General features: G+C 58.7%; 1 protein-coding gene across 1 annotated transcript; it reads right to left on the bottom strand.

Moving 5' to 3' along the window:
- Nucleotides 1–397: 397 nt before the first annotated feature.
- FRMPD1 (FERM and PDZ domain containing 1) lies at nucleotides 398–25697 on the bottom strand. Its single transcript, XM_054518005.1, has 17 exons — nucleotides 25653–25697; nucleotides 24787–24897; nucleotides 23932–24089; nucleotides 22562–22664; nucleotides 22445–22490; nucleotides 20455–20562; nucleotides 13666–13761; nucleotides 11911–12036; nucleotides 10122–10241; nucleotides 9669–9805; nucleotides 8039–8165; nucleotides 7729–7824; nucleotides 6251–6433; nucleotides 5136–5277; nucleotides 4031–4696; nucleotides 2138–3119; nucleotides 398–1834 (listed from the first exon to the last, which is right to left on the bottom strand). The coding sequence occupies exons 2-17, from the start codon at nucleotides 24885–24887 to the stop codon at nucleotides 478–480; spliced, it is 4548 nt and encodes a 1515-aa protein (XP_054373980.1). The 5' UTR covers nucleotides 24888–24897; nucleotides 25653–25697; the 3' UTR covers nucleotides 398–477.

Below are 25697 nucleotides of genomic sequence, written 5' to 3' on the forward strand. Positions count from 1 at the left end.
CAACCGCGGGGCAGCAGCAGCGGCAGCAGCAGCAGCAGCGCACCCCGCGCGGCTGAGGAAAAGCGGATGGACTGGGATCGCTGTGTTCCCTCGGCCACCCAGGCGGAGAAAGCCACCCGGGCCCGTCACATTCGGGCAGGGCGGGTTTCGGTGTCCCTCCCTCCGGTGCGGTGCAGAGCCTGCCCGGGAGCAGCCTGAGTCCAAGGCAGGCTGAAGGGCTGCTCCCCACGGGGGGGCAGAGGCAGCCGAGAGAACGCGGTGAGCCTGACCACCCGCCCAGCCCGTGGGACGAGCCCCGGCGAGGACACGCACACTGAAGGGCTCCAAAAGCAGCTGGAGCACGGCTGCCCTTGGGGAGCCCCGCCAAAAAGGTGTGGGCACGTCCTGCCGTGGCCATGCTGGGCTGAACATCGCCTGGGGGACAGCCTGAGGCGGGCAGAGGGCACGCACCTGCCTCTGTCCCCCCCAGTGCCCCCGTCACAGCCTCGGGGACGCCCTGAACTGCTGCAGGAGGCAGAGGATGGCAGCGGCCAGGGCCGAGTGCTGGCGGGCCAGCAGCCTGGCGCCCATCTCGGGGCACACCTGCCCGTGCAGCTGCTGCTGCAGGGCCTGCACCAGCTGCTGGTAGGTGCCCACCACGTGCCCCAGGGCAGCTCCCAGCTCCTGCTGGCGCTGCCCGCACTGCTGGCAGCGTGTCACCTGGAAGCAGGTCACTGCCAGCTGCACCAGGCGGTCGAAGGTGGCTCTCAGGGCACACTGCACCTCGGGCAGGGGCTGCTCCGGGCTCAGCAGCGCCTGGCAGCTGGACAGCAGCTCCTGGGAAGCGCAGCCCAGGGCTCCCTTGCTCTCCACGCCCTGCTCCGCACACTGGTGGTGCAGGTGGGTGGCCTGGCTGCCACAGAGCTTCCCCACAACCTCCTGCAGCTCCACGGTGTAGGCCAGGAAGCATGAGAGATCCGCAGGGCTGGTCCACGCCTGCTCCTGCAGCTGCCCGAGCGCTCGCATGTGTGTGTCCTGCCCTGCCCTGTCCCCAGCAATGGACAAACCGCTCCCAGGGGTGCTGGCAAGGCTGCAGCTGCTGGAGGGTGGGCAGGTGAGGGGCCCTGGCAGCTGGGGGGGGCTGGTTTCACACTCCCCCCGGTTGTGGGGCTGGGGGAAGCAGCTGATGTAGGGCAGGTGGCAGCCGCAGCTCTCCAGCCCCTGTGGAGCTGGGGAGGGCCGGGCAGAGATGGGGGGCAGAGGGGTCTGCTCACCCTCCTCGGGGCTAAAACAGGGGAACGAGTGTTTTACAGCCCCGTGGTCTCCTGCTCCTTTCCCCGGGGCAGCTGGGACCGAGGAGATGGAGAGCCCTGCAGCTGCAGGCAGGCAGGAGTCCTGGCCCAGCCCTGCCGCCTGCCCCCGGGGAAGGGGAGCCTGTGCAGGCTGTGGCTGCTGCTGAGCCACAATCCCTGCACCTCCCGGCTGCCCTGCACCCGGCCCCGGGCTGCTCACCAGCTCCCTGGCACAGCCCGCTCCTGCTGCAGGGGATGCGGGCACCGTCCTGCCACCAGCACCGGCCCCGCTGCACCCGCTGGGCATCACACAGCCCAGGGGCTCAGGGGGGACACTGACCCTGTCCTGCAGGCTGTGTGACCCGGGGCTGTGTGACACGGGGGCTGTCCTCACCCCCAGTGCCAGCCAGGAGAGGTGGGTGAGAGCCCCCGGGGCGCTGCTGCAGCCTGCCAGCAGCTGGGCTGTGTCCGGGAGCCCCGTGTGCCCCCCGTGCACCCTCAGCAGGGTCTGCCCGCTCACCCCCTGCCAGCCCCTGGCCCGGGACACGGCCCCACCGCAGCTGCTGCTGGCACAGCCCTGGCTGTCAGCATGGAGCTGGCCATCAGCATGGCACTGACCATCAGCATGGCACTGACCATCGGCACGGCACTGACCATTGGCACGGCACTGACCATCAGCATGGCATTGACCATTGGCACGGCACTGACCATCAGCATGGCATTGGCCATCAGCATGGCATTGGCCATCACCATGGAGCTGGCCATCACCATGGCATTGACCAGGGGCATGGCACTGAGCATCACCATGGCACTGAGCATCACCATGGCACTGACCATCAGCATGGCATTGACCATCAGCATGGCACTGACCTTTGGCACGACCCTGGCTGTCAGCATGGCACTGACCAGGGGCATGGCATTGACCGTCAGCATGGCACTGACCATCAGCATGGGCCTGCCCACGGGCACAGCCCTGACCATCAGCACAGCACTGACCATGAGCACTGCCCTCGCCAGTGGCACAGCTCTGGCCATCGGCTTTGCTCTCCTGACAGGGAGCCAGGGGAGGCTCCACCCTGGCAGGGAGCAGCCCCTGCTCCTGGGCTGGCTCCCGGGGAGGGGCCGTGCTGGGCACAGGAGCCCCTGGCAGCAGCAGGAGCTCGTCAGAGGGGCACACAGCAGCAGAGGGCACAACGCTGGCCTTGTGCTGGGCAGGCATCACCTCAGCCCGCTCCTCCTGCAGCCCCGGGCCCTGCCAGCCCGTGGTGGGCACAGGACTCTCCTGGCTCACACAGCCGGGACCTGCCTCCCCTGGGCAGGGCTCCTGGGCAGCTCCCCCGGGACCATGGGGAGGGGGCTCCAGGGACAGCAAAGGGGGCTGCTGTGGCTGCAGGCTGCTGTCCTCCTCCCCACCCCGGCCGCCGGCAGGGTGAACGTCCAGAAGGGAGGAAACCAGCCATTCCATCACCGACTTTGTCCCCGTGGTGCCAGGCTTTGTGTCCATCGGAGCAGAGCAGGGCTCCGTGCCAGCAGTGTCCCTCTGGGCCTGGGGGGCTGCAGGAATCCCCCTCTCCACGTCCTTCCCCGTGTCCTCTGCCGAGGGCTGAGTGGGTGGCCAGGAGCAGCAGCGCTGTGGGGAGCCTGGGGCAGCTGCAGGGTAGCTGACCTGTGAGGTGTAATCAGTTTTCAGGAAGGACCTTCTCTTCCTCAGGCTCTTGCTGCAGGTCAGCTCCCTCTCCTGGCCCTGCTTCTCCCTGGTCGAGGGGTTCTCCCCCAAGCTGTAGCACCTCAGCCTCTTTGGGATGCAGGAGGAGCTCTCTGTGCCCTCCCAGGATGCTGCATCATGGCCTGAGGGCAAGAAAAACATGGAAATCAGGAATTAATCCTGGGCAGCAGAATACCCTCACGCCTCCACACTGGGCCCAAAAAGCTCCTGGCACAGCCTTGGAATCACAGGCACAAAAGTCCAGCAGCAATGCCTGGTTCCCAAGGAAAAAAGGAAATGCCCTCTCGTGGTCAGGTACCTACGTGGAGTGGGAAGTCAGGAAAAGGCAGAGCCTGGGAGTGTGCTACAGGGGCTGGTGACGAGGGAGCAGCTTCACCCGAAGGCAGGTGTGGCTGTAACTCCCCAGGTGAATCTGGGGACAGCGGTGGAGAGCACTGCCCACAGCTGTAGGCACATCACCAAACAGAAACACGGCCAGAGGTCCCCAGCTGGATTTTTCGGTGGTAACACGTTCCACAGTGACAGCTTTACGTCTGGACACAGTACAGTGACTGCACATTACTATCAAAGCCAGAGCTGTTCCAACGGCATGAATTACATTCTTAAGAGGTTCTGTTAATACTGAAAGAGCTGATTACTTCAGGAACAAGAATACTCCCATTTCTGAGAAAATACAATGGTCAGGGAGCTGCCCACCCCTGGGAATCCTTGACCCAGCTCTGAACCCAGCCTCTGGCCTGAGCACGACCTTTGATCTTGGGGGTTCATGTGACAACGCTTTACAGATTTGGGAGCTTCCAGAATGCCTGAAAACTGGAAACTACTGCAAACTGACTTTTCCCAGCAGCGTGTGTTTGCACGTGGTAACAGATCCCCTGCAATGTCACCGCAGGGGCGCTGAGGAGTGGCCCGCAGAGCACGGGGGGGTTCAAGGCTCCTTCCAAAGCCCCGCAGGAGCTCCAGGAGCAGGCAGGGGAGCCCGCAGCGGGACGGACGGCGGCGGAGGCAGCACGGCAGCCCCGCTGTGCTTTACCTGCCGGAGGGCTGAGCCTGTCCGCAGCATCGTAGAACTCCTCCTCGGAGCTGGAGTCGGCGAATCCCGGCGGCGGCCGCAGCACGGCCTCGCTGCGTCCCGCTGGCCCCGGCGGGGCGGGCGCGCCGTGTCCCGGGCTGCCCGCGGGGGAGGCTCCGGAGCACGGCCCGGGGCTGTGGCAGCCCCCGCTGCTCCCCTCGGGCAGCCGGGACTGCAGAACGGCCGGGCCCTCGCCCTGCCCCGCGGGGCTGTTCCCGGGCCGCACCTGCGGGAAGCAGGAGCAGTCCCCGGTGCCGGCGGAGCTGCCCGCGGCGCACGCCGGCACGGAGCCGCTGTCGGAGCCGCTCATCTCCCGCACGGTCGGCGTGCAGAACGGCAGCAGCCCCGGCCGGGAGGAAGAGCGCGCGTCCGCCGCATCTTCCTCCAGCGCATCCACGGAGTCGCTGGAGCCGCTCGTCCTGAAGCCGCGGCTCTCGGTGTTGGCCGAGTCGGAGGCCTCGGAGGGGCTGTCGGTGCCGGTGTCGCCGCCGGGGTCCCGCGGGTCGCCGCCCGCCCCGGGGCCGCGGGGCTCCGCCGGTGCCGCCGCGTCGCCGCTCGCCGCGGGGCTCCCCGGGCGCCGCTCCGAGCAGGAATCCTCGGAGTCGCTGCAGGCTCGGGATTCATAGCCTGCGGTGTAAAGGAGCCGCTCAGCCCGGGCTGGGGTGCGGAGGGATCCGCCAGAGCCTGACCCGCGGGGCCGGGGGCTCCTCAGCCCCGGCAGCTCCCGGCCGGCGGGGCGGGGTGCGGATGGAGCTGCGGCGGCTCTGAGCCCTCTCCAGCCCCCAGAGCAGCTCAGGGCAGGGGCAGAAGGAGCTGTGGGTGCTCTCAGCCCAGAGCAGCCCCCAGAGCTGCCGGCCTGGCTGAGTCCCAAGCCTCGTTGGCCATGAGCCTGCAGCTCTCCCAGAACTAGGGCACCCTGAATGCTGGAAAAGCCCTCTGAGATCAGCGAGTACAGCCTAAATCAAGCACAGGTGCCACCACACGGCCCCAGGCTGCTGCTCCCAGCAGCTGGGCCATCCACCCATTCCTCCCCACCCCGTGTCAAAAAAAGGCTGGTTTTGTGAACCTTCCTCCGCTGAGACGCGGTGCTGTTGCTTCTCTCCCCAGGTGAATATGGAGGCCTTTGCATCCACAAGGAGTCTGTAGTAGCCAGCGATGAGGCAGACGAGGTCCTTTGCACTGTTTGACTCCAGCAGCAGAGTAAGCACCTTTTTTCGGTTTATTTTTCAGAGGTGTGGGGGAGAAAAGAGTAAAGAAGATTAGAATAAACAAACGCTGTTTGTACCCCAGTCAGCAGGAACAGGCTGCACAAGGACAAGGCACCCCCTCTGTCTCATACAAGGAGGCATGAAGAAGAGAAATTTATTTTTCTTGCCTTTTGTGCCTTGGCTGTGTCTCACTGATGGAGGAAAAAAATCACTTTTCCTCAGCAGGAAGAACCACTTCTCTCTAGTAATTTTTTTGGTTCTTCCTATGAGCTTTCCCTGCCGAGTCTGTTCTAAGCCTTTTATCCTGGTGACTCCCTGTTGGAACCCAGGGAATTCCTCTGGCTGCCCTGGAGGGCTTGAGACCCTGCCCCGGGGGCTCAGAGACCTTGGCACAGAGCCCCAGACCCCGGTGCCTTTGATTTAGCCCTTGGAAAAAACAATTACCAACCTTTATATGGGGAATTACAAGTCAAGAGAGTTTAAGTAGAATAATAGTGAATTTATCATGGGGTGAAAAATAGATTTTTGAGGTTTTTAGAATGGGGGCTCGGGGTCCCAAGATGGAGGAATTTGGGTGTGCCCTGTCCTTTCTCCTTCTTCTTGGCCTCCATCTTCTGGGTGATGTTGGCACTTTTGGGTTGGTTTAGAGTAGGAGCTCAGTGTCTAACACAGGTGACAGGTATTGGGAAGTAACTGTAAATATTGCACAGGTAGTTTTTAGTATAAAAAGATAACCCTGCCCTGGGGCAGGCAGAGTGCCTCTGACTGTCCTGCTGAGCGGACCTGGGCAGGACAGGAGAAAGAATTTTATAGATAAGGAACAATAAACAACCTTGAGATGAGAAATGAAGAGCTCTGACTGCTTCTGGAGCAGAGATTTTCTAACACACCTCGGGGTCACTGTGAGCAGCAGAGATCCCGAGAGGAGAGCTGATGGTGCAGGCGACCCCCCTGTGCCCATCCAGCTGCTCACCTTCAGGTCCTGCAGGTAGATCTTGACGGTGCTGACTCGCTCCGAGTCCTCGCTGAGCTCCACCCTGCTGATGCTGGGGAACTCGGCCAGGCTGCTGGCGATGTTCAGCTTGCTGTTCACGATCTGGCTCACGCCGTGCCTGGCGCCCACCAGCAGCGCCACGTACGACTCCCTGTCCTGCAGCTGCAGGGACACGGGACACACCTGGGCAGGGACCCCTCACCTGGGCTGCCAGGGCCCCCTCAGCCCTCCCAGCTCCTGTGGGGTCCCAGCACTGTCTCTCCTTCCACAGGAGCCCCTCCCTGCCCTTTCCCCACACAGGGACAGCAGCTGGCCATGGCCCCAGGGGTGCAGCAGCCACCTGGCAGACCCAGGGACGGGGCTGGCAGCAGCTGGGCACTGTCAGCAGTGTCACCCGGCAGCCCAGGTGTCCCCATATGGGCCCAGTGAGACCTGCTGCAGGGTAGAAACTTCACAAGGACGTTTCTGGGCTTGGAAGATGCATCAGTGGTTTTTGTTAGGGTGAGGCACTTAAGGAAAAATGAATTAACGCACATATAACCTGGCAGAAATTGTTCAATTTGCATGTAGGTGTGAAGTTTAGCATTACTGTGACCCATGGGTGCCCACCAGCATTGCTCAGCTCCCTGTGTGACACAGCCTGTGCCCTGCAGCTCAGCACAGACCCAGCTGGGAACAGGCAGAAAAATCAACAACCCCAGAAACCTCTTGTAAGAAGGGAAGAGTTCTTTTTTACAGTGAGGTTTAAGGGTTTCCAGTGTTTCCTCAAGAATTTGAAGCCTGCCCAGATTTCCCAAGTACTTTATAACAGGGTTTATCTGAAGAGCAAGAGTGACTGCTTCCAATCAGAAAAAAATGCAAAACTGTTCTGTAAGCTGGTCTGTGCCGTGGACACTTCAGTGGGATTAAACTGAGTTTCTCCAGCACAGCCCCTCACCAGCAGCCACCATGGCATCCCAGGGCAGGGAGAGGCACTGTGGCCACTGGGCCTGCGTGCCCAAAGCAATCCCACTCACAAACAGCTCCTGCCACCATGGTGGCATTGAAAATCCCACTCACAAACAGCTCCTACCATCATGGGCATTGAAAATCCCACTCACACACAGCTCCTACCACCATGGTGGCATTGAAAATCCCACACACAAACAGCTCCTACCACCATGGTGGCATTGAAAATCCCACTCACACACAGCTCCTACCACCATGGTGGCATTGAAAATCCCACACACAAACAGCTCCTGCCACCATGGTGGCATTGAAAATCCCACTCACAAACAGCTCCTGCCACCATGGTGGCACTGAAAATCCCACACACAAACAGCTCCTGCCACCATGGTGGCATTGAAAATCCCACTCACAAACAGCTCCTACCACCATGGTGGCACTGAAAATCCCACTCACAAACAGCTCCTGCCACCATGGTGGCATTGAACATCCCACTCACACACAGCTCCTACCATCATGGTGGCATTGAAGATCATCCCGCTGTACATCTTCAGCTCCCCCAGGATCTGCAGGTAGTTGAGGCGCACCTGGGCTGCGTTGAGCGTGTGCTTGGTGGGCAAGAGGGGAAACAGGGTCAGAAACAGGCTCTGCAGGCAGCTGCAGCAGGCACACAGCCTGGGACCAGCACAGCCAGCTCAGGGTGCCAGCAGAGGTGCCCAGGGAGCCCCCCACACACCCCGTGGCCAGCGCAGCACAGGGAGACCAGGGGGCAGAGAACAGCCCCAGGGGGAGGGCATACCTGACCTGGGGATCACACTCTACCTTCTGCCGAGGGTCCAGCAGCACCTGGTTCCTCTTCAGGTGGTAGTTGATGGCTTTCTTGATGTCCTTCCCTCGCATGTTCCGCAGCAAGGTGGGCGAGATGAAGTTCTCGATTCCCCAGTCCCTCCTGGCAGGAAGAGGGAAAGGAGCACAGGGGGTCCCGGCCACGCTGAGCCCCACAGCAGCACAGGGCAGGGCAGAGGCGCCAGGCTGGGGGGCTGTGGCACCCCCTGGAATTCGCTGCTACCCGCGGGTCAGGGGGGACTGCAGTGTGTGTGCCCTGAGGTGCAGAATGGCCATTTTCACATGGTTGCACAGGAGGGAGCTCACAACCTGCATGAGCAGGACAGTCCCCATCTCCCCTCACCGTGCCCAGGATGGAGATTCTGTCCTTGCGTGCACCTTGCTTGGGTGACAGGACTGTGACACTGCAGCACTTCCTGCACCCAGAACGCGGGCCAGGCGTGCTGCTGGAGTGTGCTCAGCCCAGGCATGAAACACCTGTGGGGTGAGAGCAGTGAAGCTGCCCCTCCAGCTGCACACAGCTGGGCACATCTGGCTGCACACCAGGCAGCCAGTGCCTGGTAATTAACCTGGTCACCACACCAGTGCCTGGTAATTAACAAATCCACAGTTTTACAGAAATAATGATGGATTTGGAGGATATTTGATGGATAACAAGGAGCTCATCACTGCTGCCTAGAGCAGGGTCTCTCTAGGCAGGGGCAGGAGCAGTCCAGGAGCACCAACGTGCAGCACGGCACACCTGCCCCTTCTGAAAGCATTTTTTGGTCGTTTCCCCACAGCTCCCAGTGCTCCACACTGCCCGAAGGGGGTGTTTCTGGCCTGCTTCTGGCGGATGCAGAGATGTGCTGGCTGTGCAAGGCTGGTGATTACACCCTCTCTCTGCAGACACTGCAATCAATACTGGCAGGAGCAGCTTGGGTAACCATCACTGCCTGAGAGACCTGCAGTTTCAAGGGCCTGGCCCTGTGACAGGGAAGACCCTCCCTGTGCCTCGGGACACACCCAGGAGTTCAGTGCCTGCCCTACTCAGGCAGGTCAGGGGGTTTGTGGTAATTGCATACCCTCTGAACAGAGAGAAACATGGTTCTCCCAGGAAAATCCTGGGAAGCTGTGTAGAAGCTGTGGGAAACTTGAAAGAATTCAAGCAATTATTTTTCTGTCACCATTGTTTGTAAATATGGTTCTCCAGAGAGTACTGTTCATAGTTCACCAATAGTGTAAAAAAAATCCTAAAAGCCAATCAAGTTTTAATCCATCATTATTTCTGTAAAAACTGTGGATTTGTAATAATAAAGTGTCTTTCAATACACCATTATTTCTATAAAACCTGTAGATTTCTAATAATAAAGTGTCTTTTAAAATAAAGTGTGTTTTCACACCTTCTGATGATAAAGCCTCTGCATCACCTATATCAGTGCCCCTTCAGTAGTAGGGGGTGAGGACAGGGAGGCCCCCGAGGCCACCCTGCCCAGCCAAGGGGCTCAGTCCCCTCTGGACTCCTGTGCAGAGCTGAGCAGGGGCCAAGCAGCAGCTGGGGCCCCCTTTGGGGCTCTCCTGCTTCCCTGGGGTTGGGGACAGGGGAGCGGGGAGCTGTGGCACTCACTCGATGTACTTCAGGGACACCTTCTGGGGCTGGGCACAGGCAGAGATCCTCTCCTGGATGTGCAGGGCAGCCAGGCGCAGGGCCACGCTGCACTTCATCTCCACTGCAAACCTCTCCTGGAGCACGTCGCTGCAGCTCTGGGGCCAACACAGCACAGTCAGCCCAGCAGGGACAAGGCTGCCACCAAGGCACAGCACCACGCAGACAGACAGGGACATCCCCAGCCCAGCACACACTCTGCTCGTGCTTGTGACTTTATCCCTGGTAAGGCTGGTTTAGTTGATAAAGCTGATTTGAGAGTTTAAGGCAAGCTGAATCGAAGTGCCCTGATTTTAAGCGCTCTGCATTTCCATGCAGCCGAGCCAGTGTGAGGAGGCACACTCTGGGTTAAAGCACAAAGGAGGGCGGGCTGAGAAGGGATTCCCAGGCACGGAACCCAAGCCCCAGGGTCACCTGCAGGTACAGATACTCAAAGGCCACTGGGTCTTCCTGCAGCAGGTCCAAGGGGTCCCTGGGGACAAAGCACACCCTGAAGAGGCAGCGGTAGTCATGAGAGTCTCTTTTCTGGACCACCTGCAAGACAGAGAGGGCGTCACACTGATGGGGAAGATGGAACAGGAAAGCCTTACAAATATGATTGCCTGCCAAAACATTTTGAGAATATGGAAACTACAAGCGAGATTGAAATGAAAGCAAGCCTTGAGATCCCTCAGTTACTGAACAACTGGAAAACAATGGTGTGACTGCTGAAGGTGATCCCCTCTTGATGGAACAACACCCTCTGCTTGCAGACAGGCCCAAGGGGCAGAGCAGACCCTACAGCTTGGCAGAAGGGCCCAAAGAGGAGTTTTTAGGGTTTAAAATGTAGCACAGTGTGGTAATGTAATGATTCTTACAGGCTGTATGTAAATGCTATAGGATTTGTACCTTGTACTAGATTGGTTAGTGAGAATCAGAATATTCAACACAGAAGAAGATTTATGGTATTGGAATGGGAACCTCAACCTCTTACCCTCTCACCCTCTCATCCTCTCTCCCTCTCTCTTTACTCCTCTCAGTCCTGCTCTGAGCTGTGGCTGCCAGCTCCAGCAGGGCCCTGCACGTGGCCCTTTGCAATAAACCCCAAATTCCAAGCCCTGGCTGCAGAGATCTCTCATCTCCATCCATCCCCACCATCTTAAACCCCTGATGCTCCCACACACACCACCATCCCTCCCTCCAGAGAGCACAATGAGCCTTTGCTCCGTGAACCCACGGGAATGGTTTAACCCCACGGGCAAGGGAACTGTGCAGATTGTCCTGAACGAACACAAGGAGACTTGGCTCGTGATTGTAACTTAATCTCTGATTCTTCATCTGGTTTTTTCTTCTGCCTGCAGTAGCCCAGAAGCCCTTTGGCAGCAAGGCCTCATTTAAACACCCACTGATCCCAAACTCTCGGTGTCACCAGCACAGAGGCTCTGGGGCTGTGTGATAACAGCAGGGGAAGGGGCAGCCTGCTCTGCTTTGGAGCACAGTCACGAGACACAGCAGCCCTAAACAGACCCCTGAATCATCCCTGTAATGTCAGCACAATGTCAAGACTCTGAGTTATCCATCAGCACATTTTATTCTGGGCAGATCCTGCCCAGCAGAAATCCTCTGACCCATGTGCTCAGTGCTGTGACAGGGATTGGAGCTGGGTGGTCCCTGTGTGTGCCTCCCCACTCAGGGCACTCTGTGTGACCCCACGGACCCTCTGCAGTGGCTGCCACCCCACAAACCCAGCAGCAGGGAGCTGGGGCAGCTGAGCAGGCACCCCTGACGAACCTGCAGGGCTGCAGCATCCCACAGGCTCCCAGGACACAGGTGCTGGCTCACAGTTTGATGTAACCCACGTGGCCCCTGCTGGGCTGGATGCTCTGGCTGCTCAGGGGGCTGTGAGCACAGAGTCATGCACAGAGCTGCCTGAGGCTCAAGCAGCCCTCTGCAGAGGGGCTGATGTGGCAGGTGGCACACAGGACGTCACTCAGCGCTGCTCTGCAGGCAACGCCAGCCCGGGGTGCTGCTCTGTGCCTGGGGGCACTCAGGCTGCTCCCAAAGGGCCTTCCCCAGGGGTGCGGGTGTGAACACCATGGCAGAGGCGGGTGGCAGCACTGGGGACAAGGGCTCGCCCCTCTGGTGACCCCTGTGCCCTCAGTGCCCTCTGTCCTGGGGCAGAGCCCCTCTGCAGGGCTGTGGCACACACGGGGGCCCTGCTCACCTGTGCAATGAGCTCCTCCTCGTGCAGCAGGTGGATCTTGGCCAGGTTGTATTGCTCCTCCAGCACCAGGGCGAAGTGGGCGATGCTGCGGATGGAGAGCTTCTCCTGCAGGGTCAGCACGATGTCCTGGCGGGGCACAGGGCCACACAGAGCTCAGCTGGGCCCCAGCCCTGCTGCAGGGCTGCCACTGCGGGACCCCAGCCCGCAGAGCTGCACAGACAGAGCACCACGGCCCCAGCAGGTGCAGGACAGGGCGGGCAAGCTGCAAACCCCAAGGTGTCACAGGAATCAAACCCCTCTCCTGAGCTGCCTCACACTCACAGACAGCTCTGGGTGGTGGTGAGCACCTTCTGCCACCCCCGAGCGACAGAAACACCCCAAGTCTTTGCTGTGTTTGTTATTCTAACTTTCTAGAGCTCTGCAACATTTTGGATCCCTGGAAGCGTCCAAGGCCAGGCTGGACAGGACTTGAAGCAAGTGAGAGGTGTCCCTGCCTATGGTAGGAGGTTGGAACTGGATGGTCTCCAAGGTCCCTCCCAGCCCAAATCAGTCTGTGATTTGTGAAAAAAAAACCTAAAAAGAACTTGTGAAGAACACTTATCTCTAATAAACAAGAATTTGAGACCGTAATTGTAAAAATCCCGCCACGTCTGACTGAAACTGGTGTTTCACTTTGTAATAGAGAATTCTGTCAATATTCTCACTGTTATGCAAGTAACAAGGTTTACTTTTGGCAAAAAGAAAATACCACCTCAGGCTTGACTGAGCACAAATTGAAACAGAAGGCCTTGGGCTCACTCAAGCCTTTTGAGACAAGCATAAATGTTTGACTCACCTCAGTTTCAAGTGAGAATGTCTCAAAACACAGAGAAATTTCAAGAAACACCTAACTTGGGAAGCATTTCACTCATTTAGATATTTCTGAAGGGCAATTGTGAGGGCTGCTTTAAAAACTGGGAAAACTTATTCCATGTCAGAGCTGAGCAACTCAAGTCAAAGAGCAAATCCATCTTTTAGAAATCAGACTCTTAGGGACAGGCATTCAAATACTTCTTTACAACTCTCCTTTCCTTTCTACCCCCTTGCTTTATTTCAGTATTTTATTTTTCTAGACCGTGCAAGTCAAAAGACTTGCAGACCCTTACTTGCCTGAGAGACCACAATGGTTTTGTGAAGCTTGAAGGAGCTAGACAAACTCCTCCTTTTCTGAGGAAAGCTTTCACTGAATGATAAATGAAATCTCTTTGTGTTTCCCTTTAATATACTTTCAGCCCGATAGCCCCAGAATGCCTGTCCATCGTGAGTCTCTCCCACAGCATCTGCACTGTGCAGGACACCACCTGTCCTTTAAGCAATTTATTTGACTTCCAGCCACTGGCCATAGCCAAATCCTACCACGTCCAGCATAAACCCTGAGCAGCTCCAACGCTCAGGCCAGAACAGCTGGAGGTGTGCAAGGCTGTGTCCAAGCACGGCAGCTGGGGAAGGGCTGGATCCACGGCTCTGCAGAGCAGCATTGCGCCGTCAGGGGAGTGATCACCCCTTGTTCAGGAGGATCATTCCCTCCTGTGCTGCTGAATCGGTGCTCGTGTCTCCAGAGGGGAGCATCCTTACAGAGCAGAATGAGGCTGGGGCTCAGAGCCAGCAGTGGTCAGTGGTCAGCAGCTGGTCAGCGCGGCTGGGCGGCCGCAAGGGCCCTGCCTGCAGCTGATGGGCCAGGCTGGGGTGCTGGGAGCAGCCTGCAGAGCCCCTTACCTTCACCGTGGTGCTCCTCTCAAAGCGGAACGCCTTGGTCTGTCCGTTCTCCAGGTACACCTTGAGCACGTTGGGCATGAACAGGAGGGAGCTGCCCTGCAGAACGAGAGCAGCAGCTGCACGCTGGGGCACCCGGCCTCGGCAAGCCCTGGAAAATCCTCCTCTGCCCTGGCAACCCACTTCCCCAGCACACAATCAGGGTTTGCTCCTGATGATGGTTCTGAGACAGAGCAGAAATTCTCCAGAGCAGAAATCCATTTCGATTTAGGTGAAACGTACATTTTTGAGCTGAGTCTGTGGTTGGAAATCATGGCTATTTAGCCTGACTGCAAAAGCCTGGGCTCAGAGAAACTGCTTCAGTGAAGGACAGAGAGTGGGGAGGGGGACAGAGGGTGATAGGGAGAGACAGCTGTGAGAGCAGGTCAGCCTGACCTAGGAATTCTTTCTGATAAACAAGAACTAGCGGCAAATGTCACAGGAAATTTGTAAAAATGAATATGTGTGAACCTATTGGGAAATTGTATGCATATGTATCTGAGAGGGGATTAAAAGGGACCTAAAGTTCCCAGAGGTACGGATGTCCTTTAAGGAAATTAATCTCCGCATGCATCTGGCGCTGTAAAAGGCATCTTGACATCACCCAGCAGTGCCCAGGCTGAGAGCAGCCCCCGGGAGCCTGGCAAACACACAGCGCTGCCTCCACCGAGCCTGGCACAGACACCTTCTATGAAATACCCTTTCCTTAAGATTTTTGCTCCTGAGAAGATGAGAGGCCTCAGGAGCAAAATGTAACCAATGGTTATCTGCTGCTGTGGAATGCAACAGGTGCATCTGGGACTGGCCCATGCTGGTTGTTTGTAATTAATGGCCAATCACAGCCCAGCTGGCTCAGAGAGCCAAGCCACAAACATTTGTTATCATTCTTTGGTTTTCTATTCTTAGCCAGCCTTCTGATGAAGTCCTTTCTTCTATTCTTTTAGTACAGTTTTAATGTAATATATATCATAAAATAATAAATCAGCCTTCTGAAGCATGGAGTCAGATTCTCGTCTCTTCCCTCAGCCTGGCACCCCTGTGAACAGGGTCACAGAGCCTTGCCCTGGCAAACACACAGCACTGCCTCCACCGAGCCCTGCCCGGGGTCTGCAACCTGGCGTGCCCCAAAGCAGCAGGGATGGCACCAGAGTGAGCGAGACGGGTCCCAAACAGGCGGGACAGGGCAGGACACCCTCGGCGGTGGATGAGAAGGTGGCCTGCTGTCAGCTTGGCTGTTGGGCGCACACCCAGTGCCAAGCAGGCTTGCTGTTCCTATTAGGATTAGGGCTGGGATTAGTGGGGTGGGGGTGCCCTCTGGCAGGAGGGGGCCTAGTGAGGCAGAGGGTTGGTTTCACAGCCCTGTTAGGAGGGTGGAGAGTCACAGGGGCAAAGCTAGGGCTAAGTTTATAGCATGGGGTAAAACACCACACATCCAGCTGGCCAAAGGTGTCTCTGGGGTGAAACACCACACACCCAGCTGGCCAAAGGTGTCTCTGGGGTGAAACACCACACACCCAGCCAGCCAAAGGTGTCTCTGGGGTGAAACACCACACATCCAGCTGGCCAAAGGTGTCTCTGGGGTGAAACACCACAGTGCCGCTGTTTGGTTCAGCAGCAAGGGCCAGACAAGCCAAGGCACATCCCGTCTGGCTATATTGGTAATTAATTCCAATACATCTCCTCGTCAAGAGACTCTCGGGGCCAAGAACGGTGCTTCTAAGATGGTCTCTCTGTGTTTCATTCACTGTGCCTCACGTTACAAACCTCACAGCCCTCCAGACAGGCAGCTCACAGCCCCTGAAGTGCTGCCAGAGCCAACATGAAACACTTCTGAATGCCATCCTTGCTCCTCTCACAGCCATTTTGGGGTTCAAGCTGCCTGCAGTCACCACAGAGGGAAAACAAGAGAATGCTGCTGATCTTTTTCTGGCCCAAATTCTGGGCTCTTTACTTGCCCAAACACATCACCACTCCCTGGTCAGATCCAACTACCCAGCTGGCACCATCACATTTTCTGGAAAAATTTTTTGCTTAGGACTTTTTTTCTCCTGGGAAGCTGAGAAGCCTCAGAGAAAAAGGCAAACAACATTATTCTATTTGCTTCTTTCACATTTTACTGCTTTGGAATGCAGTTGGAGGTCGATTATCCAACCTGCAAATTGTTTTTACTTAATGACTAATCACGGATTAGCTGTGTCGGACTCTGAGGAGAAAGTCACAAGTTTTCATTAATATCTTGTTAAGCCTTTTGTAAGTATCCTTTCTCTATTCTTTAGTATAGTTTTAGTACAGCATTCTCTAATATAATATAGTAACATAAAATGATAAACTAGCCTTCAAAGACAGCTAATGGAGTCAAATTTATCCCCTTTCGCCACGGGGGACCCCACAAAGAGCACCCCAGAGCCGCCTGGGGCTCCTCTCTTTCTGCGGGGGCTGCCAAAGGCCGCCCCGAGTTAACCCTTCCTCTCCCGCGGCACTGCCCGCGATGTGGAAAACATCGCCGGCCCGCAGAAGGCAGGGAAGAAGCAGCGAGGCTCATGAACAATTCATGTTCCAGCCGGCAGGGTCGGGTTTCAGCTGCAGAACGCGGCCGCTGGGATCCTTCCCGCGGCCGCAAGGATCACTTAGCCCCGCTCCATTAGGATGACAAGAGCAGTATATTTACTGAAACTGGAGGCTGCATGCTTCTCAGGGCCATAATGCCCTTTTTGGCTGCCTGAGTGCGTCAGCCTACGGAAAGGAGAGTGGCCCTAAAGCACTCAGGGCTGCCGTGCTGCAGTGTTTTTCCAGAAAGGAATCATAAATATGCAACAAATTTATTTACCCTTCCTTTGTGCTAATACCTCACTGCTCAAAACAGGTTACACATCCAGATGGCGAAAAGGGAATGTAACACCAGGGACACCAGCACCTGAATTAATTTTCCTGCCTTTGTGCTGTCATTAAATTAACAGCAATCTAATCACTGACCGTGTCCCTGCTGTGCACTTGCAGAGGTTTGATCAGCTCAGCACAGTGCTGGCAGGGGCTTTAGGGCAGCTCGGAGTGCAGCATTCCCTCCTCAGGTGCCTTCCTTAGGCTATGACAAGAGGCCCTTTCCCAGGACCGACCCTGCCATGTGTTGGGCAAGATGGAACAGGAAAGCCTTATCAATGTGATTGCCTGCCAAAACATTTTGGGAATATGGAAACTACAAGCGAGATTGAAATGAAAGCAAGCCTTGAGATCCCTCAGTTACTGAACAACTGGAAAACAATGGTGTGGCCAGCTGAAGGTGATCCCCTCTTGATGGAACAACACCCTCTGCCTGCAGACAGCTCCAGGGGTCAGAGCAGACCCTACAGCTTGGCAGAAGGGCCCAAAGAGGAGTTTTTAGGGTTTAAAATGTAACACAGCATGGTAATGTAATGATTCTTATAGGCTGTATGTAAATGCTGTAGGATTTGTACCTTGCACTAGATTGGTTAGTGAGAATCAGAATATTCAACATAGAAGAAGATTTATGGTATTGCAATGGGAACATTGCTCTTATCCCCTCATCCTCTCTCTCTCTCATCCTCTTTCCCACTCTCTTTACTTCTCTCAGTCCTGCTCCAGCTGTGGCTGGCAGCTCCAGCAGGGCCCTGCACGTGGCCCTTTGCAATAAACCCCAAATTCCAAGCCTGGCCTCAGAAATCTCTCATCTCCATCGATCCCCACCCTCCTACCCCCTGATGCTCCCACACCACGGCTGTGGGGCTGTCACACACCTGGGAGCCCTCGGGCTGTGACCCCAGCCCACGCTGCAGCTCCCGGCTCTCAGAGCAGCAGCTCTGCGGGGATTCCGGCTCTGCCCATGTCCCCCGACCCCTCCTGCCTGGGGTTCATCCCTGCCTGGGCACCCTGGGCCTCGCTGCCCAGTCCCGGTGTCCCCCGGTGTCCCATCTGCCAGCAGCGGGAGTGCTCTGCTGTCCCGGGAGGGCCCCGCTGCCCCCTGCCCGCCGGGACCGCGACAGCGCCGTGTCACCAATGCCCGGGCTGGGTCAGTCCCGTGTCACCAACCCCGGGCTGGGACAGCCCCGTGTCACCAACCCCGGGCTGGGTCAGTCCCGTGTCACCAATGCCCAGGCTGGGTCAGTCCCGTGTCACCAACCCCGGGACCGCGACAGCCCCGTGTCACCAACCCCGGGCTGGGACAGTCCCGTGTCACCAACCCCGGGCTGGGACAGTCCCGTGTCACCAATGCCCGGGGCTGGGACAGCCCCGTGTCACCAACCCCGGGACCGCGACAGCCCCGTGTCACCAACCCCGGGCTGGGACAGCCCCGTGTCACCAATGCCCGGGCTGGGACAGTCCCGTGTCACCAACCCCGGGCTGGGACAGTCCCATGTCACCAACCCCGGGCTGGGACAGCCGTGTCACCAACCCCGGGACCGCGACAGCCCCGTGTCACCAACCCCGGGACCGCGACAGTCCCGTGTCACCAACCCCGGGCTGGGACAGTCCCGTGTCACCAACCCCAGGCTGGGTCAGTCCCGTGTCACCAACCCCGGGCTGGGACAGTCCCGTGTCACCAACCCCGGGCTGGGACAGCCCCGTGTCACCAACCCCGGGCTGGGACAGTCCCGTGTCACCAACCCCGGGCTGGGACAGCCCCGTGTCACCAACCCCGGGCTGGGACAGTCCCGTGTCACCAACCCCGGGCTGGGACAGTCCCGTGTCACCCACCCCGGGACCGCGACAGCCCCGTGACACCAATGCCCAGGCTGGGACAGTCCCGTGTCACCAACCCCGGGGCTGGGACAGTCCCGTGTCACCAACCCCGGGCTGGGACAGCCCCGTGTCACCAACCCCGGGACCGCGACAGCCCCGTGTCACCAATGCCCGGGCTGGGACAGCCGTGTCACCAACCCCGGGCTGGGACAGCCCCGTGTCACCCACCCCGGGCTGGGACAGCCCCGTGTCACCAACCCCGGGCTGGGACAGCCCCGTGTCACCAACCCCGGGCTGGGACAGCCCCGTGACACCAACCCCGGGCTGGGACAGCCCCGTGTCACCAACCCCGGGCTGGGACAGCCCCGTGTCACCAACCCCGGGCTGGGACAGCCCCGTGTCACCAACCCCGGGACCGCGACAGCCCCGTGTCACCAATGCCCGGGCTGGGACAGCCCCGTGTCACCAATGCCCGGGGCTGGGTCAGTCCCGTGTCACCAACCCCGGGCTGGGACAGCCCCGTGTCACCAACCCCGGGCTGGGACAGCCCCGTGTCACCAACCCCGGGCTGGGACAGCCGTGTCACCAACCCTGGGACCGCGACAGTCCCGTGACACCAATGCCCGGGCTGGGACAGCCCCGTGTCACCAACCCCGGGACCGCAACAGCCCCGTATCACCAACCCCGGGCTGGGAGAGTCCCGTGTCAGCAACCCCGGGGCTGGGAGAGCCCCGGAGGGCAGCCCTGGACAGGCCTGGCACACCTGGCAGCAGGGGAAGGATCCCCATGGCCAGAGGGACACTGGACACGTCTGGGGGCACAGCCGAGTCTGCCCTGCCCTGCGGGGAGGAGGAGGAGGAGGAGGAGGAGGAGGAGGAGGAGGAGGAGGAGGAGCGGGGTCCCTCCGTGCAGGAGACACCCACGGCACCCCTGTGTGCAGGGGACAGGGAGCCAACTCTGCTCTGGGAGGGTCTGAGCTGCACCAGGGGGCTCCTCCCGCCACAGGGGACAGCAGACAGACAGACAGACAGACAGGCAGGCAGGGAGAAGGGAAAGGGCCAGTGGGTGGTTTGTCACTGCCGCCAAGCAGAAAGGCTGGGCCAGACCTGGACAGCTGAGCAGCACTGATGAGCAGGGGGAGAAAGGGGCAGCTTGGCCGCTGGGTTTTTTCACTCTGAAGGACACAAGGAAAGATCGACAGAGCTAATGACTCACAGCTGGCCCCAGTGAGCTTAGAAAGTTACATAGAAGGAGCAGGAGACGTTCAGGAGCTGTTCACACTTTGGGGAGGACACAGGAGTCCTCACCTGTGCCTCAGGGACACCAGCAGGGGCAGAGCCGTGGGCACCCAGCTCAGCTCCAGCAGCAGCAGGAGCCCCGTGCTGGGTGAGCAGCAGCCTCCAGAGGGCTGTGACCAGCTCACCTGACAGCGGCACAGCTGAGGGTGCTCTGTGCACACCCTCTGCAGGGACGGAGAGCAAGCTGCCACACTGAGACCACTGTCACACCCAACAGCGAGGCACAGTGCTCATGACAGAGCCCCTGAGCAGTGACACGGACCCTGAGCAGTGACATGGACGCTGACCAGTGCCCAGTGACAGAGCCCTGACCAGTGCCCAGTGACAGAACCCCTGAGCTGTGCCCATGACCGAGCCCCTGCCCTGGCTGTGCCGAGGAGGGCCAGCCCCGCTCTCCAGCAGCACATCATTGACCTGGCAAACACAGCAGCGCGCTCCTCTCGCCCCTGGGGCGGGATTCGTCCTGCCCACAGCTCAGCGAGGCTCCCCATGCAGGGATGAGCCCCTCAGGGGAGCACAGCTGCCTCCCGCCCTACTGAAGGGATGGTTCGAGCTCCGACGGGAGCGGGACAGAGGCGGTGCATGCGGTGTTTTCCATTAATCCCAGTAAGCACGTCCAAGACCAAGCCCCGCAGATGCCAGCGCTTCCTCCGTGCCCCGATCAGCCCCGGCAGCGGCGGGGAGCGCCTGCCGGAGCAGGGCAGGGGGGACACAGCGAGCCTGAGCCCCCTGCCCGGGCAGAGCCCCGCGCCCCGCTCACCTGCGAGTGTCCGTTCAGCAGCACCTCCTCCGCGAACCGCACTTTGACCGGGTTGGTTTTCAGCCTCGCCCTCTTCTCCTCGGTGAGGAACGATGACTTGGGGCCGCCCTGGAACGACAGCGGGGTTGGGTCGGGGCAGAGCGGCGGGGAGGGCAGGGCCGTGCGGGGCTGCTCACCTGCGCTGCCCGCACACACCTGGAGCGGCGTCCCGGGGAGCCCCTGCGCTCCCAGCCCTGCCCCAGCCCCTTCGGACCTTGCTCCACAATGCCATGCAAGATGTTTTCCATTACCATCTGTAGGGCAGATTACCTTTGTCAAGTGGGCAGTTTGCCTTATCTCTCTCTTTGAGTGACCACAATCACACCTCCCTCAGGAGGGGACATTGCTGATAACAGCTATGGAATGTCCCTGCATGGCTGATAAGAACTGCAGCATCCCATTGGGAGATGTGAGCCCAGAGGGAGGAGCCAAGCATTCCTGCCTGGATATAATCTGGAGATTCTGGAACACCAGCACGGCTTCTGCACTGGATTCCCCAGAGGAACAGCAGCTGCCTCTCCTTCCCCTGGATCTGCAGAGGCAGAACACATCCTTCTCTACAGATCCCCCTTGCTCCAGCAGAGCCACCCCTGGCACTGCAGGAGGACTGCAGCCACAATTCCAATGGGACTGTGCCAACAGCCTGACCCACAGGGTGTCAGGCTGGGTTCTGACTCTGGCACTGTTGGTTTAGTTCACTGCATTGTTCATTTTATCCTTTTTTTTTCCCCATTAAAGAACTGTTATTTCCTGCTCCCATATTTTTTGCCTGAGAGCCCCTTAATTTAAATTTATAGCAACTCAGGGGGGTGGGGAGGGTTCACATTCTCCATGTCAGGGGAGGCTCCTGCCTTCCTTGGCAGACTCCTGGCTTTCCAAACCAAGACAGACCTGCCGGGCAGCTGCTGCAGGCAGCGGACACTGTGCGCCGTGTGCCAGTGTCACTGTGCCAGCGTCACTGCACAGGGACCAGGTGCTGTGCCCAGGTGTCCCCCCCCACTGGGACCCCGCAGAACAGCTGGGGAGCTGCCAGCAGCTGGATGGCACTGGGCGGCAGCTAACCCAGCACAAAGAGAGCCTGGCAGGGATGGACAGACCCTGCCTGCCCTGCTGGGCTGCCCGGGGTGCTGCAAACCACCCACGGTCACCAAGGACGGGATTGCTGTTACCAAGCACACGGCACTGCTGTCACATGGCCTTGCTGTCACTGCAGCAGGGTCCCCTCAGGCTCAAGTGTGCTCAGGAATTCTGCACAAACACCCTGTAAAGCATGGTGGTCCCCCAGAGCAGCAGCAGAGCCCCTCAGTGTCCCCCCAGGCAAAGCCTTCACCTGTCACAGTGCCCGTGCCACCTGCCCGGGGCACATGCCTCACCTGGGGGACAGTCCCACCTGCCCTGGGGACAGGAGGTGGGGACACGGATCGGGATTTGGGAGGAGTCCCCGAGCCCTCCGGGCGTCCCGGAGCCCAGCAGGGCTCACGGGGCAGAGCCTGTCCCTGCCGCCCGTGCCACCAGCCCGCCTGGCCCTGCACCTGGGGCTGCAGCAGCCGCTGCCTGTGCGGGGATGGAATGTAAGAGAATCGTGCAGAAGGCAGTCTGACACCTGAGGAGCTGCAGCTGCACTAATCACCAAAGATTAGGAACAGGCCTGACCTTAACAGGCCACAGCTGTGTCCAATAAGGAGACAAGTGCTACAAAAGAGTGGGTTAGCTGGTGTTGGAGAGAGTTGGAGTTTGCCGATTGTGCTGTGATGAAGAAGGAGTCAGCGCTGTGAGGAGCTGCCCATGAGAAATCCCCCAGAAGGTAGGGGAGCCTTTGCAATAAGGTGACAACAGCTGCCCGCCCTGCCCAGGGCTGGCTGTGACACCGAGGATGCCAGGGCACCCCCGTGGCCCTGGCCAGCCCAGCCACCCCTGCCCGTGCCCGGGGAGCTGAGGAGGCGCCACTCACGGCCGTGCAGCGCAGGACGGTCAGCAGCAGCTCGTCTCCAGCATCCCTGCAGGGGGACAGGCGGTCAGCGCGGGGACACCGCGGCCCCGGGGACACGGGGACACGCGTGTGACACACCTGATGAGGCTGGCGGCCCGCTCCACCGACAGCCCTTCCACCGTGCTGGAGTTGATCATGACGAGCTGGTCCCCGGGCTGCAGCTTGCCGTCCGCCGTGCTCCCTGCGGAACGCAGGGGTGTGAGGCACGGGCAGCCCTCCCGCCCGGGCAAAGAGCTGCTCACACCCAGGAACAGCCCTCCGAGACCACCACCACACCCAGAAACCACCCTAATCACCATCTGAGATCAGCACCACCCCGCAGAAACAGCGCTCTGAGATCACCAGCACACCCAGAAATCACCCTAATCACCCTCCAAGATCACCCCCATACCCAGAAATCACCCTAATCACCCTCCAAGATCACCCCCACAGCACAGAAACCTTCTGAGATCACCACCACACTGCAGAAACCCTCAGAGATTGCCACAGAAACCCTCTGAGATCAGCACCACAGCACAGAAAGCCCCGAGAGCCCTCCAGGATCTGTCCCCTTGTCACAGCCCACCACACTGGGAACCAAGCAGGGGCCAAGCAGCCGTGGGCTCCCATCAGCAAAGGGCAGGCTCACAAGGACAGGTTTTGTGTGTTTCAGGTTTAGTAAAATGAAGGGCAGGTTTCTTTGTGCCTGAGCTTTATTAAAATATTGATTATTTCCGATTAGGAGAAGAGAGAAGCACAGCAGAAAAGACCCCACTTCATACTCCCCACAGCTCTCAGGTAATTCCACATGGGAAGGGGCATGAGGAGAAGTGGGAGTGACAGAGGGTCCCTGCCCTGGCCCAGAGCCCAGCCAGCCCCCAAACAGAGGGCTGACACCCACACCAACAGGTGAAAACCACGCGGTTTTGTGCACCCATTTAAAAAAATTAATAAGAAAACAATGACAATTTTTGGGTTACACCTATCCCTTCTATAGCTGAATATCAATCTGATTGATTTCAGCACTGCCTGCACCCAGCAGCAAAGCCCTGTGTCACAGGGCTGACAGCCCAGGGTCTGTTCAGATCACCGTGGCCACAGTGGAATATGATGAAATTCACTAAGATAAGATTAAATTCTTGCTCTGCATTTCAGGTAAAACACCAGGAAGGACTTGGAGCAGCTCTCTGCATTAGGAAGGCCAGCAGTGAGCGAGCACAGGTGAGGGACCCCTGGGGACACTGACACTGAACCCAGACTGGGAGCTGGGACATGTCCTGCTGCCCCTGGCACCCAGGGCGACCTCAGGGCTCTCAAAAGAACAGAAACCACAGGCAGCAGCCCATGCCCACACCAGCAGAACCCACAGCCCTGCAGTCAGTCCATCCATGGCCACACCAGCAGAACCCACAGCCCTGCCAGCCCTCAGTCCGTCCCTCCATCCCCCTGCTGGTCTGTCAGAGCCACACCTGCAGTGACAGAGGCGATGGTCAGCGGCAGCCCGGGGCAGATCTCGAAGCCGTAGTGCTGCAGGACCAGGTCCTTGTACACGGTCACTGTCACCTTGGCCCGGCTGGGGGACTGCCCTGCGCTGTCCCCAGCGCTGTCCATCGCTGCCACGCTGGCCCTGGGCCACCAGAACACACAGTTAGACAGGACACAACCACAGACAGCTTGCACAAGGATCCACGCCATCCCCTGCTGCCCAGGGGCTGCCCCAGCAGCGTCTCCCGGGGCTCTGCAGGAGGCTGGGGACATCGGGCTGGCTGTGACCACAGCTCACCCCAGCCCAGCGGTCACAAGAAGGAGAGGAGGTCACAGAGGTGTGCCCCAGCACAAGGCATCGCCTCCACCCACAGGGAGCAGCAGCACCTTGGCCCAGCGAGGCAGCACGGGAGCTCTGGGCCTCTGCTGGGATCCACTCAGCCCACAGATGTCCACTCTGCGTCCACTCTGCGTCCACTCTGCGTCCTCTCCACCCTAATGTCATCTCCCAGGCCCCAGGGAAGGAAAGCGGCCATGGGCTGGGATCCCTGGCGATGCAGCCCAGTCCAAGGTGCGGGCCCACCAAGAGAAGCACGAGCCCACCTTCCAGAGGAGCACGTTCCAGTGGAGCAATGCTGCATTTCCTCCTCACAGAACCACAGCAGAGCAAGGCAGGAGCGTCAGCCCCCGGCAGCCAGGGGGGTTGCTCACAAACTGCTGCTGTTCTTTTTCTGTGAGCGCATTTCCCAAGGACAGACACAGCGAGCAGGACGTGCAGGCCGTGCCAGCCCCAGGTGCTGCCTCTGACCCAAGATGCTCCCTCCACAGACCCCACTCACCTGGGCAGGCTGTCCCGAGGGCGATGAAACCATTTTGCTACCATTTGCTCTATTCTATATGTTTTTCGTGTATGGGTTAAGCTAGTCTCCAAATCTCCCATTTACCTGGAACTGACAGAAACCACAGGAGAACAGTGACTGGAGAATTTTTCCGGATAGCTTTCAGTGTTACCAACAGTAACCCACAACCTATTACATGACATTACATGATATTGAATGATATTACATGATATTAGATGATATAAAACTATATTACATTATATTACATTATATTAAACGATATTAAATGATATTAAATTAAATTATATCAAATTATATTAAATACAAAGAGACCAGCTGGCGCCCTGTGAAGAGCAGGGCTCTGGCAGAGGCTGACACCTGTTGTGACACTCAGGGCACCCCCTGCCCACCCAGCCTCCCCTGCTCTGTGCATTTGGTCACTTGTGTCGTGGTCACACTGCATTACCCTTCCATGGCACACAATGACACCTGCATCCCTTTCCCAAGGATTTCATGGCTCCGTGGGCTTCTTTTGGCACGGGCTGGGTGAGCTTCCCACCCCCAAAGTGAGCCTGGCAGACCACGAGTCCTCAGTGAAAACAGGAATTGTTTTGGCACTGTACATGCAGAGCTCAGTGGTACCTGCACACCCCAGCAGCGTGCCCTGCAGCCATGCACCGCTGCCATGCACCGCTGCCATGCACCGCTGCCATGCACCACTGCCAGCCCTCTGAGCTCCAGCCCTGGGAACAACTGTGGGCTGGGACACAGCCCAGCACAAAATGAAACAAATTGTGCCTCTATCTGCCAGAATCCGTGAAGAGAATCAGCTCCCTGCGTTTCACACCCAGAACTGCTGTTCCCACCTTTCACAGGGTGCTCTGGCTAGCCTGGGAGCTCTGCACGTCCTG

This window comes from Molothrus ater, chromosome Z (genome assembly GCF_012460135.2).
Source record: "Molothrus ater isolate BHLD 08-10-18 breed brown headed cowbird chromosome Z, BPBGC_Mater_1.1, whole genome shotgun sequence".
NCBI lineage: Eukaryota > Metazoa > Chordata > Aves > Passeriformes > Icteridae > Molothrus > Molothrus ater.

Bases quoted from the DNA above. Each gene is read 5' to 3' on its own strand.
- FRMPD1 (XM_054518005.1), bottom strand. From the start codon at position 24,887: ATGGGAGATTTGGAGACTAGCTTAACCCATACACGAAAAACATATAGA. The intron at 9,806-10,121 runs GTGACCCTGGGG...TGTTGGCCCCAG, and splicing joins TTGAGTATCTGTACCTGCAG to AGCTGCAGCGACGTGCTCCA. The intron at 7,825-8,038 runs GTAGAGTGTGAT...TTGCCCACCAAG, and splicing joins TGCTGGACCCTCGGCAGAAG to CACACGCTCAACGCAGCCCA.